The sequence below is a fragment of the Mastomys coucha genome, unplaced genomic scaffold (genome assembly GCF_008632895.1).
Source record: "Mastomys coucha isolate ucsf_1 unplaced genomic scaffold, UCSF_Mcou_1 pScaffold12, whole genome shotgun sequence".
In the NCBI taxonomy this organism is placed as follows: Eukaryota; Metazoa; Chordata; class Mammalia; order Rodentia; family Muridae; genus Mastomys; species Mastomys coucha.
The window spans coordinates 82,158,402-82,172,235 of NW_022196894.1; the positions used below are offsets into that span (position 1 = coordinate 82,158,402).

Sequence of the window (13,834 nt, forward strand, 5' to 3'; positions counted from 1 at the left end):
AGTTTAATGTATTCTTGTGAAAACACAATTTTATACAAACTGTAGAATGCCTCAAGGGGTTGTCTCAGGTGCAGACAGGGCAGAGAGGTCTGCCCTCTTATTGTCCTCCAGGGTCTCATTTTCTGTCAGTATTATTAAATGAAGCACCTTAGATTGACAGATGCAGGGATCCTGCCTTTCCCTTTCACACACTCAATGTCCACAATCACCCTTCAAAGAAACATCTTGCCTGGAGTTATTTTATTTAATTTATTTATGTAATACAGTGTAGAAAGCTATCATGGCATAAGCAATGATTCTGTACAATCATCCTGCAGAAAATTAATTTTTGGAGAATTCTTGGTAATTGGAGACCAGCAGAACACTCCCTCCCCCCACCCGTAAAAGTGCTTACGATGAACAGGGATTTTTTTTTTTTATTTTTTATCAAAGATCCAAAGATACATGGACAAAAAAAGTTCAAATTCTCAATGCCTAATGTGTGCACATAAAACAGGCACAAAGAAATCAATGTGTATCCTCTTATTCCTATGTCACAAAGAGAGCAGAAGCAGCAATCTGTACAGTAAGATGCAGTCATGGAAAAGAACTTTCTAAATCATCTGGAATACTTAAAAATGCTCAAAATGCATAGTGATCAGGAAAAGAATACTTAGGAGAAGCAGCTAAACGCCCACGTTCACACGAAGCATCCCCCATCGATTTTTAAAGCATATTTCAAGTAGGAGTTTTCCGGGCCACAAACCACAAGAATAATATACAACGGGCTAAGGGGCTATGTATGTGATAAATAATCAGGAGAGAATCTATTCATGCACTAGTTTGATACAGCTAATTTTTTTTTTTTTTACAGTACACAAAACCCATTAATCATGTAGTGTAGAGACCAGAATGTAAAGAGAGAAAGAGAGAATACATTACTGATTTGTATATTAATTCAAGTTCAGGCATCTACTTGTGTTACAGCACAGCTGTCAAAAGCCGAGGGTGAGTAAATAAACGGAAGGGTTTGTTTCTTTCCACGTTATTTTATAAATGAACACCGATGGGTAGTGAAGCAATGGTTTCGCTGTCCAAGTTCAGAGGCCGCTGCTGTGGCGGGGCGTGGGGTTTAGTTCTGCATCTGCTCAAAGAACTTGTAAGTTGGATTCTCATATCCGTTCTGCTGCATCTTGGAGAGGTGGCGCTCCTCTGGGGTCACGGCGGCGTCAACCTAGAAAGCAGGTACAGAGACTCGGGTTTAAAATACATCGAGGACTTTAAGGGAGCACGGTACTCGTAGGAAGTAACAGGACATGATGCACAGTTCTTTTCTTTGGCCCCAAAGTACATAATAACCATGATTTATCTTTCAGCTTTAGCCCCAACTTCTAACACCATGTGGCAGAGCCAACGGCTTACGCCGATGCTGCATCTGGCCACTAGGTGGTGCTGAAAATCTTGCGGCGACTACTCAGGTCCACACAGGGCACATTGGCTGAAGCAGCCAGGCCTGGAATTGTAGGATGATGAACTAGAAAGAAAATCTATCTCACAAAGTCACACTGTGAGTGACACTTAGATCTGTGCAGAATATAACTAACACTCAGCTTCCTGGGACCCCAGGTATCTATTTCGAGGTACTTCTTTTATCTCTGTAGAAATGTTAATGAGAGTTCCGAGAGCCTATTAAATAAAGGTGACATACATATGCATACACATATACACATATACATATACACATATACATACCCCTATATATATGGGTATAAATAAAGGTAACGCATATATATGTTATGTATATGTATAATGTATATGTATATGTATATAAAAGGGGTATTGCTTGACACAAAGGGGAGCTATATTGACACACTATCCTAATTATACATAACACTCTATCTATCCTTCCATCCATCCATTTATCCACCCACCCACCCATCCATCCATTCAACACATATATAATTTGTCGTGCTGGGGGATGGTATCAGGCCTTATACCCTCCAGCCCAGAGTTCTTCTGCAGGCTTCACCTGTAAGATCAGGTCAGTGTGGTAAACATGTTCTGCCTCAGCCATTGTCACGGAGAGCCGTGCAGGTGTTAGTCTCTGCAGACCGCGCAGGGCATGCATCTCTATACAATAGCTAATGGCTTTTCTTGTTTCTATACTTTGTCCTACCTCTCCCAGTGAGGAGAAGGGGAGGTGTTTGCTTAAGTCTGCTGCATTAACAGGAGCTCAAGGCTCTGTATAACTAGTGGAAGATGAGGAGACTCTGTCCATGTTTTCCACACAAAAGTTAAGGTATGTTCTATGGGTTTTATTTCAAAGGGATATTTCTGATTCTGTCCAGGACTGAATTAAGCTTGCAGTTTCATTTTCCAGAGGACTCCATTTCCCATTGCTGAGCACTGTCAAATGATATCTGGCAATTTCCCCAGCTTTCTCTCTGTCTCTGTCCCCCTGCCCTCACCCTGTCTATTGCCAGGGTGGCACAGTTCAGACCCTACATGACTGTCTTACTGCAGTGGTGGCTCCTAAAACCAACGAAGGAAAAAAAAAAAAAAAACGAAGGAAAAAAAAAAGCCAGAGAGCACATGGTGTCGGTGTTGTCAGTAGCTACTAGGTGATGGACAGACACGTGCTATGATACGCATAGATCATATGATACACATAGATCATGCCTAGTCCCACCTAAGAAGTAATTCAGACGGAGAGCCTTCCTTCCTGACCGTTGTGTGTGGCCCCACTTCACAGAACCAGTGACTCTTTTTAGGCTGGGCGTGAGACAGACTTCATGACACAGTCCAATGCAGTGGGAAGAGGAGCTGCCCTTCTCTCAGGTCATGGGACAGTTCCTTTTGCTCATTGGCCCTGACTCCTCCCACTGCAGGAGGTGGGATCCAGATGGGAGCTGTTCCCATCTTTCCTCCTGTGAGAGTTGCCTGCAGTCCCATCTCCAGGCTAGTGCAGTAATGGCCTGGGTGTTCCCTCTTATATCAAGCCCTGCCTAGGAGCTAGCCATCAGAGAACGCTGCTCAAATGGATGCTCAGCATCGCTGCCCTTTGGGAGAAACGCACAGGTGTTTTTCCTGTCTCCTCCTGTTTGCTGTGATCCGCTCTGTTGTCAACAAATGAGGTCACCTCGATTTAATTGGCAATTGTGGAACTGGCCACAGGCTTGCAAGCTAAAAGGCCTTCTCTCTACAGATGAACTCCCAAAGTGAGAGCATCCAGTCACCCTCCTATTTGGCTTGCTAGGGATGGGCCTGTCTGCAATCGTGTGTCACTTGAACCTGGCCATTTTCTCCACTCTCTATGACCCCATAAACTGAAATTTCAAATAAGGGAATTAAAAAAAAATAAACTTGCTTTGGAGATCAATCATGAAGCTGCTGCTTTTTAGTGTAGAAAAATATATACAGCTGCGTGTTAGAGTCGATTGATACCTCGAGGAGGGGCGGCAGCTCTCGAGCTGCCTGTCAGCAGTCACCTGCACTTTCCAAGAACTGCTTGTTTAGTACTGTTATTTAGCTTTCTGTCTTCAAACGCCAAAATAAATGCTCAAGGTGGCCCCACGAGAGATCCAAGACTCAGAGAGCTGACTCACTCTGGGCACCTTAGTTCCCTGTCTTTTCTTTGTTTGCTTTCCGTGCTGATCCTTGATGCCCTTTGCTGCTGGTAAGCAGAAGGGATTCCTGACACGGGGCAGCTTAGCCCTCAGTGTCCACAGGGCTCTGGGCTTCTGAAGAGATTGCTTTTAAAGGCACCTGAGGAGAAGAGTCCAAATGGCATCTTTTAATCCCCAATCCTCTTGATTCTGGAAGTGAATATTCATGTCTAGGGAGAAACCTCCAGCTAAACAAAGAACAAGGGTGAACCTTCCTCATTGCAAGGGCCCTCAAAGCTACCTTGAGGACTGTACCAATCCCTCTGTGACCACTATGTGCCACTAGCAACAGACTGAAACTGTGGGCATGTTCAAGAGGCAATATTCTCAAGGGCCATGACACCAACTACTAAAGTAGGAAATCTTGCTGGCAGAGTGAATCTTTGGCATCACGTTGAACAAATCATTCAGTTAATATTTACTCCGTATTTTTTAAAAACCCAAACCAACTTCTCATTTCTGATGGCTATCTACTGTATCAATAATAATAATAATAATAATAATAATAATAATAATAACCACTAGGGTTCTTTGCACGTCCACATTTCCCTCTACAGTTTTCCTAGGCTCGCTGTCTCTGTGACCCATGAGAGTCTTTCATGGTGAGGACAAGATATGCCCAGGTGATTGGAAAATACAAAGATGTGGCCTTGAGTGGTGGGGACACTCAGTACATTCATTGGCCCTTTTTGTTCTTACTGATGCAGGTCTACTTATTCATGAAGGAAATTAAGCAGAGCTGGGAGTAGTGCCATTTCCACATGCAGGGTTCCTTCAGCACACACAGGAGATCAGTTCCAAAACCAAAGAGGAAGGACGCTTAAGTTCCTTACTTAATAAAGCATGGTATTTGCATATGACCTACACACATTCTCCCGTAGAGTTCAGCGCCCCCAGAAGACTATGACCTATAATTCCAAATACAATCTAAATGCAAATGGTTGTGATAGCTATCATTTAGGGAATAATCTGTTCATGCTCAGATGCATCATTTTCCCTAAATAGTTTTGCTCTGTGGCGGGCTCAACCTATGGCTGTGGAGACACTGTGGTCGAGTGCGTGCAGCCCTCCTAGGTCGGGCAGGGGAAGATGACATTCATCCTGCACACTCCTGAGGTGCTACAAGATAAAGAAAGGGCTTCCTGAAGCCCACGGCAGTGTGCCTCACTACCGACAGACAGCCCAGGCTGCAGAGTAGCTCCTGGTGGCCTACTTCTACCATTTCAGCCAAATGACACCTCCCCTTGGGCAGGGCATGGGCACAGCACTACAAGTGAGTTCTATTTTAACCCACTGTCCCCGTGTGGGCTGTACATGTCCCCAGTACAGAGCTGGACACAGTCTCGGCATGGACAGAAACACAGACTATTAAAGGGAAAGGGAGATTTCAGATTCTCCACAGTATCCCTCTCCAGGATGACAAAGTGAGTCCATAGGGAATCAAGTGAACATCAAGACCATTTCTAGGTGCCCAAGAAGATACCACTCGGATACGCCGAGGAGTGGTCCACCCCCCAGGATGCTGCATCATGCAACATGTCAGCCTCTTTCCCTCTGTCATGCTGAAGACGCAGAGTCTCTTGGTAAACGACCGAAAGAAACACTTGGCCCCAGCTGCAGGAAGGCGCTGACGAGGAGACTTAGTTTGGAGGTAAGGTGGCATCATTTGCTGTTTCCCAAGGCCTGCTTTGGGAGTAGCTCAAAGACGCCAGCATTAGTATGTGTCAGTACTGAAGCCTTCGAGGAAATGTCTCAGTGGGAATGGAGTTCTGGTAAGAACATCACTTTTTTTGTTCAGCTTTACTGGACAACATTGTGCCCTTATCAACTACAGCGAAATGAGGCCATGTGGGCAGACTGTAGCCCAGTATGTCCTTAGAAGGACGAGATCAGGTCATAGTAAGACCCCTGGGAAACTATGTGAAGACCTTGGGAGAATACAGACATCTACAAGCCAAGGAGAGAGGCATCAGGTGCAACCAAGGCTGCTGACAGCCCAGTCTCAGACTTCTAACCTCCATGACTGGGCAGGAAAGTGCATTTTTGTTGTGTAATCCACTCAACAACTTTGTGGTGTAATACCCACTGTGGTAGCTTTGGTATCTTGCTGGTTAACTCAGCAAGCAGAGATAGGCTGCAGCTTGTGGTATCAAGATGGGAACTGGCAGGAAGTCCTAGCTTGGACAGTCTCGCCAATCTAAGACTGTTTAAATAGAATTCTATTAATGAAACTCAAAGGAGTGTTTGAATTACTCACCCATGCAAATAGGGGTTTGAAGTAAAAAACCAGGTTTCATTAGAAATGAGAAAAAGATACATTGGAAATAACCCCAAATTTGGTGTCTGTGCATGTGAATGTGCAGATCAGAGGTTGAGTATTTCCCTCAAAGCTCTCCACCTTATTTCTTGAGACAGAGTCTCTCGCTGAACCTTTCGAGATGCCAGCAAACCCTCAGATTCACGTGTCTCTTCCCAGTGCTGGCTGGCACCGCAGGCATTCACTGATGTGCCTGGTAGTTTGTGAGGGTGCTACACTTTACTGAGTATATCTCCAGCCCCAGAGTTACTACTCTAAAAAACAAAACAAAATGTGCTTATACTCTAGTTTGTGAAATATTCAATTCTTTTTCTTCTTGCCACCTCAGTTTCCTGGGTCTCATTTAACACACTGGTCTTTAGTATATCCACATCAACTGGGACAGGAAAATAAAACTCACGAGCATCCCCGTGAATCAACTGTGGAGAGTCTAAGGACTGACGGATGTGAGATTTCTGGCTTTCTCTCACTTGAGTTTATTAACTTATCCCTGCCTTTGTCTGATTAAGGATGGCTTAGAGTACTTTCTTTGGCTTTAGTGAGATGTTTACTTCACTGGCCTCTGATGGAAATCAATGTGTAGTAGGGGGGGAACTCAGACTATATTAAGTTTGGCGCTGTGTGATTCTTATTATTTGATTGACTTCTCTCACCTACAAAATGAGTTCGGCTTGGCCCCAGAGCTCTTTGGGTTCTAGAATGTTCACACTACTAACTATTTAAAAGTTTTTCACACAGGGATATTTTCAAACTTCCCCATCACCACGAGTGTATTTAAATGTTTATAAATCTACCTCCTTTTGCTCTTTCTTCCCCACATTAAGAGGGGAAGAAGTTACATTTGAGTCCTGTACTTTCCTGATGACAAAAGCACTGACTTCTGTGGTAAGAACTCCTGCTTGACTGGTCTGCGGGCAGAAAGAAATCCATCTCATATGCAGTGTGGGGTCTCCTCTGTACACTCTTTCCACATTCCCTGTGCTTCTCCACTAGCACCATGGAACTAAGATTTTTGCTCCTCCATGATAATCATGCCTGATACACTGAGCTATTTGCCACTGTGTCATTTCCTTCAAGACGTTCATGGTAAGAGTCATTACTGAAAATTAGTATTACTTATCATCACCTGGTTCTAATCAGAGGCCCAAATAAAACAAAACAAAACAACAACAACAAAAAAAATCAAACCAGGAATGAATGTCTAGGTTTCGTTTTTTTGACTTCTGATACCATTTTTGTTATTTAAGAGAAACCATATATATATATATATATATATATATATATATATTTAGAGCTGAGTGTTATAATTAGTCTTACTTTGGTTAATTTCAATACAAGTCATAAATTAAAGTAACAATGCATAATGTTAATAAGAGCACACTAAATTCACGGTACCCAGGGGTGGGTGAAAAACACAGCCAGAAAGCCCCTGTGCCCTAGCACCACGGAGGGCTGCTGCTTTTCTCCTAGGTGGCCCCCGCCTGTATTTCCTGCCTTGCTTCCCACTTGCAGACAAGCCTCCAAGTTTACCTACCTCCACCACTCCATGATGGATGGATGTGTACTGTTTCTTCTTCAGCATCACCAGGGTGATGACAATCACGGTTGCTATGACAACACCGCCCACCATGAGTCCAATGATGGCGCCTTTGTTTGAACCCACATCTTCTGCAAAAAACACCTTTGAAAAGAAGCCAAGAAAACGGTCGGTAAGCGCTAAGTGCAGGAGACAAAGGATGTAGAAAAGTTTCAGTGGATCTTCCACCATAGCTCAGGGAATGTGAGTTGGCGGGTGTCTAGGAATGCACATCCTTGTTTCCAGAATAATGAGTGACATATGGCTTCCCAGGTTCTGAAGTCAATTTCTCTGGTGCTTCCTAAGAGAGAAGTCTGCAGGGACCTGAAATCCTTTAACAGGTAAGAATTTGGTGAAAACCATAGAGGTCCTCACCGTTGTTCTGGAAAAGGTAATGCCCTTCCTGCCCGCAGCAGGTGGCTTTGCCCTTAGCTAGGTTTTGAATCTGCATGTTTCCATTTCTTTGAACGGACATGTTCTATATGGGTCAATAAACATTCTGAAGCACAGGAGTTAATCAGAGAGAAAAGGACAGCCAAGTTATCTACTTCATAGTTCAATGGTACCTAGATTCAGTCAACCATGAAATGCATACTCTCCTTTAAAAATGCCATGTCTCCCATGGGAAGCAGCAGTAGGCAGAGAATCTTAGTATGCCAAACAACTCATACTTTATCAGGATGCCTCTAGAAACCAAAATTGGCAATATTGCTTTACTCTGGTTGTTTATATTGAACATAAAAAGAATTCTGAGAACGTCACAAAGAAGAAATGTATCCACAATGAGAAAGTCTCTGCACAAGGCTCCATGCTATTTCCAAAAGTGAGCCTGTGTTTTCCAGCTTTATCGACTTAGGTGGAATAACACATACAGGCTGCACTTTAATCATCCTGTTATATAAGAGATGATCTTATGGTGGGTTAGACAAGGGAGGGAAAGGGAGCTATGCCTAACCATATAGCATAGCACGTTTGTTATGTAAGTTAGTGCACACAGCTCCCTAAATAATTCTTTCCAGGCGGTTTCAAGATAGGTGAATGACCGATTTCCATTGCTAAATCCATCCCTGCTGCAGTTTGCAAAGACGAGGTAAACTAGAGCAGATAAAAATTTTCTAAGCGGATGTTACTCACGGCACATCAGCAGCAAAATTAGAAATGGCTCATAATTAATCCCCTAGCCAACCAAATATGCTAGCTCAACATATTTATTAAAGGAAATCATTAATTACCTAATGATACTACAGTGAAGCGATCAGGAATAAATGTGAGTCTGGACATCTCCCTCTGTCTTTAAGGAAATACTGTAATTCTGTAATATTCATTGCACTAATTATAGTACATTATCTTATCAGCTAGCATAGTACAGGGAGCTGATACCCCTAATTGCTGCGGCTGCCATTAGTCACTGTCGCATTATAGAAGTTCATGTAATTACTGAGAAGGGCGTCTATGACACTAGCTCAGGAAAATGGGATTCTGGAAACTCATCTTCCACTCCACACCCTAACCCCCAGCAGCCCTCCAGCAGTGACCCCAGATTTGTTTTGAAACCCTGCAGCTTCAGCCTGATCAGGAGCACCTCTGATTTCACAATAACAAAACAGCAATAAACTTGCCAATGAAAACTACATTTCAGAAGGCTGGGTGCTTTGTTTCTGAATAAAAAAGAGAAAAAAAATATGCAAATTTGAATCCCAAGCCAGCTTTAGATTTGCTACAATAATTCAGAGTTGAGAAGCCAAACAATAAAGGCCTTTTCTTTTGGAGATTCATACAAGGAGCTACACATTTTATCTGCAAACACTGGGAAGATACTTGGCCTTCACAGAGGAATCAGACTGCAGTCTCCCACACTCCATCCAAGCACAGTGCTGGAGTCCTCACCAGGCACCACTATACAGGGATTTTCTTACCGTTTTTTTTTTTTTTAAATTACCACTTAAGTCCTTTATTGTGATAACTGGTCACGTGGAAGGAAGGCTAAAAATCTGGGACTTAGCTTCTTTGAATTTCTGAGTTTTTGGTAGAAAATTACATAATCTCTGCCTACCCTTGCTTCTCTGTTCATTCAGATTATGACATAAGGAAGAAAAATGCCATTGTCTTAAGAGAAACTGCTAACTGCTTTGCCCAAGGTTTCTGACGACTGAGAAGCTGAGCTGCTACACTCACCCCTTGGCTCACCCACCTTAAAGGGTCTCTGCTATCTTTCCCTTGTAAGGAAAAGAGATACTGGATGTGGGGAAGCGGTAGGAAGGAGGAAGGGTCGGGATGGACTGAGATAGTCCCTTTGTAGATGGGAACTTATGCAAACACTGCAAAAGAGGATCCGTACTAGCAAGTACTCCCCGCATGTTTATTTAAGATTCATTCTTCAAATATAACTTACAGTGACTCAAGAATGGTCATGACCAAAGGGGTTTCAAAAATCTTTGATTTCTAATTTTTTGCATTTACATAATGGGATTATCTTGGAAACTGGAACCACATCTAAGCAAAATTCACTTGTGTGTCTACACACAGTATGTACCTAGCTTAAAGACAGTTTTATACAATGCCTTTAGGAACTTTATGGTGTTGAGTTTCATGTTTGTAGTATCCTGCAGAAGGTAAAGAAGTTAAGTTCAGGAGCTTTCCAGTTTGGATATTTGGATTAGACATGTTCAACCTGAAAATCCCATTTCCCTAGGCAGCATAGTTCATGGACATTAGCTCATAGAGCTGCAGCACTGAAATGAATTACACTTGTATGTTCTACCTGGGCTCAGCGGCTTCTGGTCAGAAAGAACTATGCACAGAACCCTCCTTTCCTAGGCAGGCATTTTGGTTTTGTTCCCAGCAGTCCCTCTGAGTTTTGGCACAGGACGAGCCAAGAGGTACCATGTATGTCATCTGGCCAGACACAGTCGTGGGGAGAGGTAGATTATTTTTGCGTACCAGTTTTTGATGGCGGACTTCAAATCCTGAATCATGTCCGAACTCTGCATCCATCTTCACTTCTGAGATCTCTTCCGTCTTGATGTTTGTCAGCCCAGAACCTGCGTCAAACACAAAGTATGCAGGACCGTCAACTAGTATAACCTTCAACCACAATGAGGCAAAGCTGCCTTAAAGTTCTCTCTAGGTCAGAACTTTTAGGAAAACGGATTTAGGAATTTTCTCAAGAAAAAATGACATCCTAGATTTAAACCATTAACTACCACCTAGCAAGCAAAAAGACTGAAGAAAGCTGAATGTGATGCCTCTGTGGCCAAACACATGCTGTAATTAAAAAGGGGGAGGGAGAGAAAGGGGAAGAAAAATCAATGCTGGTTAAGATGCTGGGTTAAATTTGTACCTCAGAAATGTTGACTTGGTTTTAGTGTCTTGTTGTTTATTATGTGTACATTTTTTTTTTTTATGGGCTGGCATTGCTTAAAGAAAAACTAAATGCACAGCTTTGAAAATGAACTTTAATGACCTGGGAGAACAAATCCATTACTCTGGAGCTTCGTTCTCATTGCAAGTAAATTACGTTCGTGTTTCTGTGCACCGCGGCACTGTCAGTCACCTAATTTGTTGAGCTAAGCATCCTAGCTCTCTAGCTGAACATGCCACGTGGAATCATTTCGTCTGCTGACTCTAAAGGAGCACGCAATGAGCAGAAAGCTTCTTTGGGGCTAATCGAATTCATTACCTAATTCTTCTTCCTCTATACATGGCTTCATAATTCCTGGGCCAATTCTTACAGTATTTCATGATTCAAATATTAATTTGAGGCTGGAACTAAAATGTAAATCTGTTTTAGAAATGAAAGTGAAGACACACAGAAGAGACGTCAGTTTGCATCAGTTATATAGTATTTTCTGAAGTTATTCTCCTGAGTAGAATCTGAGGGTATGAAGGAAGGGCTTTGAGAGCCATCTCCTCCATGATGTTTCCAATGGGAGGCAGGTTCTTAGCACCTTGTGAATCCAAAGGAAGAGATCAATATGCAGATGCTGGCTTTTGGTTTTGCATATGAGGAGGATCCTTTAGATTAATCCAACACAGTCTCCCTATAACCTACACTGTGAAGCCTGGTTCTATTTAGAGCGAGCCAGGCATCTATCCTTGACACAAGATAGGTTTGAGCAAGTGTGTCAGTCATTAAAAGAAAGGCAGTGAGGATTCCTTTCTCTGGCTATGCATTGTAAATTCCTGCAACTCCTGTGGGAACTCATTTCCTGTTCTTGGTCTAATGGTTCTTCCAATCTTGTTCATCAAGTATTGGAAAACTTGTCAACCCCCTACCCCCACTGACACTGAAAAGCACAAGGTCACAAGCACTGAAAAAGCCAGTCTAGCTGTCAGCATGGCTTCTGCTGAGAGTGAGGATAATTTGACAGACCTCGGCAGTCCATGCTGGGTGTGACTCATCACTACCTCTTTTTCAACTGCCCACAATGTTTCCCTCAGACAACCCACTCTAAACCAGACCCATGATGATTGCCAACCTGTTCACAGCTGTGACACTGCTCTCCCTCGCTTCTGTCTCTGGATTACACTTCCCTAGTTCCTTCTAGCTGGGCCTTCCTGGTCTGTTCTAACTCTCACAACGACTAGCCACTGTTGTTCAAGTCCTCCTTATGTTTTCTTGGCCTGGGTTATAAGGAACTGTACTTGGCTAGATAGGTGAATATACAACACACGTTTATTATCAATAATTATTTCAGAAAACCAGGACTTAAAATTCTGTCCTCTGGAGCAGGGGATAATATAGCATCTAAGTAAGTAGAACTGATGTCAAGGTGGTTAGAAGAGGCACCAAAGCTTCTTTCTTATTCCCTCTATTGTACTTCTTCGTGTGGGGGAAGCCAGCTGCCATGGGAAGGTACTGAAGGCTCCTGACAACAGCCACAAGAGTGCTTGATCTCTGTCAGCTCTAGTCAGACCTTCATGACACTACAGCTTTGGCCATGACTTCATTGTGATCTCATGAAAAAGCCTGAGCCAGAACCAGCCAGCTCTGCCATATGCTAAAATTCTGGCCAAAACCAGCTATAAGGACCTAAATGCTTGCTCTTAAAAGTGGCTAAATTCTGGGGCTACTTGTTATACAGCAAATACAAATACAATAGGTGACAGATACAAAGGCTTAGCACTTTCTTTTCTCACTGGGTTCTATCGGAACTTTAATTTCCTTTCATCGGGTGATCCTTTTTTCCCCCCAAGACAGGGTTTCCTCTGTGTAGCCCTGGCTGTCCTGGAACTCACTCTGTAGACCAGGCTGGCCTTGATCTCAGAAATCCGCCTGCCTCTACCTCCCAAGTGCTGGGATTAAAGGCATGTGCTACCACCACCTGGCGGGGTGATCCTTTTTATTAATTCGGACAAGAAAGACACTATGAAAGCTGTACAGTCCCCTTTCTGTTTTATCTCATTAACTTGCTTGTTTTCATTTGACAGCCCCTGTCCGTGAATGCTACTTGAAGAGCTGCAACCTTCTATTTTATGTACTCAAAAAAAAAAAATCCTTTTTTTCACATTATAACTCACTCTGTTCTCTGTACTTCCTGACACTATTTTTTTTAATGTGGCAGTGACATGATACTCTTTAAATCACCCTGGTTGCTTATTTTCATCTTCCTCTAAACCTTTATAAAGCCTGACCCACTTCTTCATTATAGCAACAGTGAATTCTTTTTCATGCCTCCTTTCCTTGCCACATGTGAGTAGTAACACAGCAGTTAAAAGTTACTTCTGAGATTCTAAAGAAAACTCTTAAGACATCTGCCCTTTTATATCTGGGGGGCGGGGAGGTGGAGAGTACAGCCTTGCAATGAATATGTAAATAATTAAGTCCCCACTCAAAATCATTTAAGCCCATGGTATTGTGGAAAGGATACTGACAATGTGTCTGATGATGGAAAAAGGCAAAAATCAAAGTCACGTCACATGCTAGCATGACTGGCCATAGTCCCAGTTCAGTAGTGTGAGACTGAGCAGAAAGAGTCCCCCTTTCATTGCTGTTCAGCATGGAAATAGCATTTAGAAGACATTCTACCACTAAGCAATATCATTACAAAGAGATTAACAAAACAATAGAACAATGAAATAAATCAATAGGAAAATATCTCTTGGGGGACACAAAACTAGATTGTTAGGCCTGGAGAAGGAAGGGATAGGGAATATTGGAAGGGTAGCTTAACATATCAAGTGAAGAGACTGCTGATATGTTTTCTTATTGTCTGTAAGAGTCTCTTTTCCCTGGAAACATTCCAGGAAGATTTAGTAGCTAGGATTGTTACTGTGCCCAGAAATTGGCATCATTAT

The 13,834-nt window shown here is 42.8% G+C and overlaps 1 protein-coding gene across 6 annotated transcripts in view; it reads right to left on the minus strand.

Moving 5' to 3' along the window:
- Nucleotides 1-225: 225 nt before the first annotated feature.
- App (amyloid beta precursor protein) overlaps nucleotides 226-13,834 on the minus strand; it is a 228,643-nt gene continuing 215,034 nt past the window's right edge. For all 6 annotated transcript variants that reach the window (XM_031364311.1, XM_031364309.1, XM_031364310.1 and 3 more), the window contains 3 exons: nucleotides 10,478-10,578; nucleotides 7,496-7,642; nucleotides 226-1,213 (listed from right to left, as the gene is read on the minus strand). In XM_031364311.1, the coding sequence (XP_031220171.1) occupies nucleotides 1,112-1,213; nucleotides 7,496-7,642; nucleotides 10,478-10,578 (350 nt within the window). In that variant the 3' untranslated portion in view covers nucleotides 226-1,111. The remainder of the gene's footprint in view (nucleotides 1,214-7,495; nucleotides 7,643-10,477; nucleotides 10,579-13,834) is intronic.